This window comes from Agrilus planipennis, unplaced genomic scaffold (assembly GCF_000699045.2).
Source record: "Agrilus planipennis isolate EAB-ADULT unplaced genomic scaffold, Apla_2.0 scaffold291, whole genome shotgun sequence".
Classification (NCBI taxonomy): Eukaryota; Metazoa; Arthropoda; class Insecta; order Coleoptera; family Buprestidae; genus Agrilus; species Agrilus planipennis.
In genome coordinates this window covers 13,005-21,484 of record NW_020440480.1, presented here as the reverse complement: position 1 = coordinate 21,484, position 8,480 = coordinate 13,005, and the positions used below count along the sequence as shown (strand labels likewise).

Below are 8,480 nucleotides of genomic sequence, written 5' to 3'. Positions count from 1 at the left end.
CTTTTCCATTTTTACGAAAACCACAGAGGCGTCTTGTTCAGCGTGCTGTCAAACCTACACTAGCAAGGAGATCGGGCTGAAACTATAGCTACAAGCTATCCAAGGATGGTACTATAGAATGTCACATCAAGGTAGGCCTAGTGGCGTCATCTCTTGGTTAGGCCGGAAACTTATCAATCCACCCTCGTATAAGAAAATGTTGATAAAAACACTAGTGAGTAGCTGATTTTTGCTGATTGGCTGCTAACGGTGTGATAAGGAACTTTATTCCAAAAGTAAAAAATCTTTGTTATTTTATTGCAAACGCAAACTGTAATCTAAATATTAAACAAAACGGTCAAGAAAGGTCAGTAAAAAACTGTACGTATAAAACCCGACGATGTTAATTTTATTCAAAGAATGTATTTAAATAGTGTATTATTAATGTATTCCGAGGTCTGGGAAATACGAGTTGAGGCAGGGCCAAGTTCCAAACGCGTTAAAGATAATGTTTTGTTTTTTTATCCAATGTATGTTATTAAAAACAAAAACACATCGCGTTTGTGTAGTATAAAAGCCTTGGTTGATTGTCAATTGCTGCAGTACAAGCAGACGTTCCAAGCTCTCATCATTCGTAAATAAACAACACTGTGTGTCACTGCTCTATACAACTCAGTTAAGTGCTACAATAAAATTAATTAAATATTGAAATTGTACGACGTCCCACTCTCAATCGTATAAAATGAAGGGTTATTTGATTTTTGCCGTTTTACTCATCCTCGCCATCAGCACCGAAATAGTATTTGGCGATTGTCTTTCTGGAAGATATGGCGGCCCATGCGCTGTTTGGGACAACGAAGCTTGCCGCAGAGTATGCCGGGAAGAAGGACGCTCTAGTGGCCATTGCAGCCCAAGTCTTAAATGTTGGTGTGAGGGTTGCTAAGGTTTATTTTTAAGGCAAAGAGAGTCTATTTGCTGTGCTAAATTTACAATTTCACATAATGTAATCAATTATGTGTTTTATACGGCACAGCTTAAAGTATATGTTATTATTTCTTATTATGTAATTAAATATTAAATTTTACAAAGTTCTATCTTTTACTTTTCGATAAATGTGATAATTATTTTAAATCTGAAAAACAAGGAAATAATAATTTAGTATAATTAATAGTAACACAGATATTAAGCGTATTAAGAGAAGGAAGTACGTACTAGAATAGAACACAAGTGATAAATATCTGGATTATTGTACATACTTCCAAATCATCCTGAAATTTTGAAATGTTGTGAATATACACTAGTGGCCAGTTGAGAATAGAGATGTTTTGTCACACACCTTCAACCAACTTTTCAAATAAAAAACAAATAGTCATTGAATTAAAGCACAAAAATATGTGAAACCTTCGAATTTTTATGACAAAGTTTATGAACATAAAAGATACAATTCAAAAATGCATTGGTACGTAAGAAAAATTCAGTATTATAAGTCCTTTACAAAGCTCGGTTATGACAGATTAGTTATTTGTGTCAGCGACTCTCAAAACCGTCTACTAAATTATTTCAAGTAATTTTTCATTATCATAAAGTCGTCAGTCCTAAGACTGATTGGACACGTACCTCCACTATTTACTGTACTCAGCTAATCTTCGCATTTCCCTAAAACTAGAGCTTAATTATTTGCGAATAGTAATCTAATCTAGATCTACCTCTACCCCTCCTGACTCCCGTTTCTGCCACTAATATGTCTCTGACCTTCATGCCTGAGAAGAAGTCCTATTGAAGACGAGTGTAATACACACTCAGTGTATGACGGTGGTCCCAGGCAGCAGGTACCTCTGTCTCCGTCGCTGCATATTCGTATTCAGCGACCCTCAAAACCCCTGAGTAACAAAATTGCTTTTATCATTACCGACAGAGTATTTTTTTACAACAAATCTTCCACGACTAATAAAAATAATATAGAAAGTCCATTAAAGACAGTACAACGGTAGGGATAGATGTGCAAGGGCAAAAGATTAGTATGCTTAGATTTGCAGATGATATAGCAGTATTAGCATCTAGCAAGGAGGACCTAGAGATAGCTTTAAATAAAATGGAAGCGGTACTGACAGATCAGTACTGTATGAAAATAAATAAAAGTAAAACTAAAATACTGATATGCAAGGGAAGAAAAAGTAGGGAAAGAGCGAATATAAAGATAGGAGACGAAAAATTAGAAGAAGTGGCTGATTTTAGATACCTAGGAAGTCAGATAAGTGAGGATGGAAGGAGTAGTAGGGATATAAAGCAGAGGATAGCGCAGGGTCGTGTCGCCTTTAATAAAAAGAAGTCACTTCTATGCTCGCGAACGGTTAATTTAGAAATTCGAAAAAGGTTGTTAAAGGTGTATGTTTGGAGCACGGCGTTGTACGGGTGCGAAACATGGACAGTGGGAGCGGCGGAAAAGAAAAGGTTAGAAGCGTTCGAAATGTGGTGTTATAGGCGGATGATGAGGATATCGTGGGTAGAAAAGGTTAGAAATGAAGAGGTATTGGAAAGAATAGGAGAACAGAGGACTCTATGGAAGTCAATAAAAAATAGGCGAGATAGGTTGGTAGGACACCTTCTTAGGCATGAAGGTCTAGTCAGAGACATATTAGAGACAGAAACAGGAGTTAGGAGGGGTAGAGGCAGACCTAGATTAGATTACTGTTCACAAGTAGTTAAGGATGTGGGTTGTTCTAGTTTTAGGGAAATGCGAAGTTTAGCTCAGGGTAGGAAAGAGCGGAGGTGCGTATCCAACCAGTCTTAGGACTGACCACTTTATGATGATGATGAAAAAGTCCAATAAGTGCAGTTTAAAGCTTTTGAGAAGTGTTAAGCTTTTCTTAAAGGGTTCAATAAATTACCTATTCATTTTCACTAGCCTGATAAAACAATGTCCAATTTTTTGTTCGATTACCGTTTTACGTAACCTGTAGGTATGTGTTGGGCTCTGCAACAACTTCTTTATATATGTCATAATAAAAAAATGAAATGTTGGGTACTTTACGCCCCTATCGATATTTGTGAAGACGCCGAGAATTCATATAATCTAAAACATGCTCCCTGACGATGTACCGTGAAACCTTTGACAAAACATCAGCAAACTTGTACCTGATTAAAATAACAAATGAACATTTGCAATTTACACAACAGTTTCTTATAGTTAAGCTTCTAAGGGAAGAACAGAACCCTTATACCTTATAGTATCGACCCTTCCCGTATCCGTCTGTGGTCCACCAGTCACTACGAAACGTAGGATTTGGAACTCTGTTAGGTAGCCTTCACTTTATTTTAGGATTTTGTACGTATCCAAAAGGTTCACTGGAATCAAATTGTGATTACGCCTGTAACGCTGTCTGTCTGTCCATTTTTGAGATACTTCTAACATGTAAAAAGAAATCGACCATCGACTTGAAATCCATATAATATTATGTAAAAAGGTAAAGTAAGTACAACAAAGTTCCAAAAGGGTGTGCTATACAATTTCCCGACACCCGTATGCGATTTTGTACAGTGAGGTATCAGTTGACGAAAGTGCAACTCGGGAAGCAATATCCACGCAATTAAAATACATTCCTAATAATAAGGAGTAGATATAATTTTTTATTCGGGAAGGAATGATGCGTTTTCATCCCTGAAATCGGGGATAAATATCATACTTGCGATAGGGGTTTAGTAAATGGGTTGTCTCACATCCTTGTTAAAATTAGGGTATTTTATAGCAGAAAACTGCTGTACCGGGGCGCGAATCCGACCAGATTTCGGATAATTTTATTGGCAACTGCAAAACGTTCATACAAATTGGATTTAAATACATTGAAATAGAATTCGTTTAAGGCGTGTCGTTTATAGGGACGCAAGGTAACAAGGGTGTCAACAATTTCTTTTTCCATTTTGTTGTGCTTAAGTTGTAGTTATTTACCTTAATTGTGCCCGTGCTTCTTCCAACTTAGTCCTTATGATTATATATAGTAATTTGAAAATGAATCTATATCTTTTTATAAATAATTCCTTGAATAAAACACAAACGGATGACGTAGTGCTCACTCTATATGTAGTCGACATAAAACAAGAATTAAGTGTGTGTTTGTATTATCAATCAAGTATATTTATAGAACAAAACAGATTTCCTTTTTAAAAACATCGATTTCTAATGTAAATAACAAAATAAAAAAATAGAGAGCGCTATCTAATTGTTCTCGACTAATTTTAGAGGTTCACGTAATTAATGTTTCTTTACTACGTCATAACAAGCTAACAAGTTGCAATTGAATTCTATACACACACACGCAGTGATCTTTGGTTATAATTATCAATTTTCATTGTCGTTTATAATTATTTTGAGAACCCTCAGTATTCTGGATATGTTGTTGGGTTTTATTTAATCATTCTAGATTTCTAGTAAAAAAATATGCAGGGATCGAAAACTCTTCTTGTTATTCTGCATGTTTAATAAGCACTGTATATTATAACCTTCTAATAAAGTAATAGAGAAAGAATTTTTTTCTCATATTTTTCAGAATATTTACCGGCAATACTGAAATCTTTACTGTTACCTGATCGTCATCATGGATCGTCAGTCCTAAGACTGGTTAGACACGCACCTCCACTCTTAACTCTTAAGTGAATTAACTTAACGTTCTACACACCTATAAAACTTTCGCTTTGTTTTCTATTGTTAATTTGTATACATTTTTGTTTTAAGAAATTGCTCAACATTTCCGTCTAGTACTGTACAGTTCTAGTCGATCTCTTAAGACCGCCCATCGAGAGTTCTCCTCGTTCAAGCTTGTTCCAACTATTTCTGTCTTGTTCACGCCTAGTGTGTATTCTATCTATCTTCGCGCAGATTTCTTCAAGGTCACAATTCTAACAAATTGAAATAGACACTACACAGTATGCATGTCATGTCATTCAGATACCTGCGCTGTAAGGTCAGTTTTTACAAGTCGATCTCAAAGTTTAGTAGTAATGTTATCTGTGATATCTCTCGATCTGCCATTTTTGAAGGGTGGCCCTAGATAGTGTTATTAGGTAAAAGTTGTCAATGTTCAAATGATGACTTGTGACAGTTTGCGCCAGGAAGGAAGTGTCTGTCCCAAACACATGCTGCTGCGCGGTGGCTTCTGGAGTGTACGACCGGCTTTATTGTTCTTTTCAATATGCATGCCATGCCATCTAGACACCTGCGACGTAATTAAGTGTAAGAAGTCGGCCTCTCTAATTAAAAAGAACATTAATTAACTCACAACAAGTGGAAATTCTTTAATTACCTACAGATGGCATTAATACTCCGTCTTTGGATATTTACAATACATTTCATAATAAATGTGTGTAGTACTCTCCAGCTCATTCTAATAGGAATCGCATTTACTTTAATTTCGTTTTTAGCCTTTTTTGAGCGATTTTGTATACATTTCATAATAGTATCACTTCAATTTCTTAGCATGTCATCAGGTGTTTCATACTCTGAATTATTCGTAAAGTCATATTAATTCGTTTCTTTTTAATTGTATTTGCCATGAATTCAAAACATAATCCTAAACCAAAATTCAATTAAGCTAACTTTTTAATGCGTTTTTCTGTAAATTAAGTAAGTGTCTATTTGGTGGTTGTGAAAAACATTGACGATTTTCATTTCTCTGGGAAGCAAATTTTACTAATAACTGTAGTCAGACCTCATCATTTATCCTGCTTATTCCAACTTTATTCGTTCAATTCACAAATCATAAGGTTCTTACTCAACCGAATTTTATATCAGCTGATTCATTCGATAATTTTAAGAACAACATTAAACAAGTTTGGGCACCGTTGTTCTCTCCGAATAGTCGAAACATAAACAAATCGGACATAAACTACGTAAACATAATCGACTATATTGTGTGACTTATTTTTATTTTCATAATCGCCTACATCTGTAATTCCAAAAATAGTTATTTTACTTCTAAACTTATTTTTTCCTTTCTACATTAAATCTATCGTTCCATCCCTCAAAACTNTGTATAGGTACACCTATTTTTGTGTTTTGTTTTTTAATTCGAATAATTACGCAATAATATACACCAATTATGCAGTAATAGACAAACTATTATTTTATTTAACATGATTCTTGACTTAGTGTAAAAAAGAAAATTTAAACTTAATATTTGACGATTAATGTCTCCTACGTTTAAATACACCGCCCGACACGATGCGATGATGCCGCATTTCTTCCATGTAAAACAATGTGGAAGTCAGTACGTTTTGCCTGTAACAAGTTTATATTCGACACTAGCGCCAGTCATCTACGCTTGAACTAAAATAAAATTTGCCGGAGATGTGAGGTCAGAGTGACTTCCACAGTGATTTTTCATATTATGCTTCTAATGACATCTACTATCTAATTCAGTTAATACCAGCTCAATTCGTTGTCACGTCCGAAAGTGGACGTGACTCCGTAATATATGAAGTCACAACGGTAACTACGTATCTCAAATGGAAGTGACAACATACCTTGCATCAATATATATATATATATATATATATATACGTGTGTGTGTATAGGTATTAATAAACATAACAATAATAATACATAATTGCTTTCTTTTGTTACTCAGCCATTTATTTTTTCGTGTTTTCTTTAAATGAAAAGTACTTTTTATTAAATCGTATTTATTACAGCCGATAGTTCAAATTAAAGATCAATAAAATTATAACCGCACCTATTCTTTGTCCGCAAAATTTAGATGTAATTTCCTCATTTCGAAAACACTCGCTGTTTTTATCAGTTCGTTGTAAGAAGGATTTTAATTATGTGTTAAAATATAAAAAACTATTCTATTATCCATACTTAACCATTAGCAAAATCGTATTGTGCCAATATTATCAGCATTAACAATTAAACTGAGAAAGTTTATTAAAAATTATCACCTGAAGTAATCGCTTTTTACTAATTTACTGTACATTCGAACTCATTAGGTCCAAAAATTTGAAGATATTTTTCCTATCAAACTTCATTAAAATCGTCTTTAATATTGCAACGAATCAAATACAAATATAGTTTAAGTATAAAGACAACGGTTAATTAGTCTTATAAATGACCAAATAAGTCGAAACAACAAGCGAGTATTTAATAATTTTAATATTCTTGCTTCGGGTGCCACTGGAAGCTGCTATGAGCGGCTTAAATCAACCAATAGCAGTCGTCATTTGTGATCGCCACGAAACGTTTTTTTAAGAAGATAATGATCCCCACTTATAATAAATTGTTTGAACCAGTTTAGGTCCTTGGTCATTTTATAAACTTCGACCTAGGAGCAAACCGAGCGGCATGGCCTAGAGCAGAGCCGGGCAAACTTTAACTTCGCAGGAGCCGCTACATGAGGTTAGTTTGAGTCACTCCATACCCTTCAATGAGTACGAGAGAGTAAGCAGTAATGAATAATTTTGTTTTGTCTTTTTCTTCTCCCTTCCACTCCCATATGAAGCCCCTTCATCCCGTTGACGAGCGAAGCCACTCTCGCAACTTAAATAATACCTACGAAAATTTTCGTTACTACGTTCGCAAAACTATTGGGTTTGNGAGTAGAAGTAGACCTAAATTAGATTACTGTTCTAGTTTTAGGGAAATACGAAGATTAACTCAGGATAGGAAGGAGTGGAAGTGTGTGTTCAACCAGTCTTAGGACTGACGACCTTACTCTTTCGTAATTTCTTTCCCTTTTGAATATATTACGTATTACAAAAATCAAATGCAATCAACACCTTTTACGTTTCACTCTTATTGCATAAGCCTTCTTCGAGGTAGATTGGTTACTAATCGAATCTACTTTGTCCGTTCTTTCCCTCTTTCCACAAGCAGTAAATAAGAAGGAGAGAGATATCCTCTAATACGTTCGATTTTTAGCCAACATTGAGACTAAGAGAAATATCCCTAGATCTAGGAAACTTAGAGGCAGCTTAAAGAAAAGGGGATTTTTATTTAATTTATGATATTATTTAACTTTTGTTCCAAATAAGTTCTTCTTTTAAAAAGTTAAGTTGAAATTTTTTTAAATACTTGTGAATAGTAAACAAAGAAAAAAAATCTTCCCTTTTTGAGACAAATGAATTTTTATTGGTTACACATCCTTTTTTCCGCCAAACATTTCTCCCGGTAAATATAAGAAAATGTTGGTAAAGTGAGTAGCTGATTTTTGATAAGGAACTTTATTCCAAAAGTAAAAAATCTTTGTTATTTTATTGCAAACGCAAACTGTAATCTAAATATTAAACAAAACGGTCAAGAAAGGTCAGTAAAAAACTGTACGTATAAAACCCGACGATGTTAATTTTATTCAAAGAATGTATTTAAATAGTGTATTATTAATGTATTCTGGAAAGCACGAGTTGTGGCATGGACGAGTCGGAAACATGTTAAAGATAATGTTTTGTTTTTTTATCCAATGTATGTTATTAAAAACAAAAACACATCGCGTTTGTGCAGTATAAAAGCCTTG

The 8,480-nt window shown here is 34.4% G+C and overlaps 1 protein-coding gene across 1 annotated transcript in view; it reads right to left on the bottom strand.

Moving 5' to 3' along the window:
- Positions 1 to 4,142, bottom strand: part of LOC108740266 (dynein regulatory complex subunit 4) — a 101,859-nt gene extending 97,717 nt beyond the window's left edge. Inside the window, exon 1 of the mRNA XM_018474522.2 lies at positions 3,926 to 4,142. Within this exon, the coding sequence (XP_018330024.1) occupies positions 3,926 to 4,068 (143 nt within the window). The 5' untranslated portion in view covers positions 4,069 to 4,142. The remainder of the gene's footprint in view (positions 1 to 3,925) is intronic.
- Between the last annotated feature and the right edge of the window lie 4,338 nt (positions 4,143 to 8,480).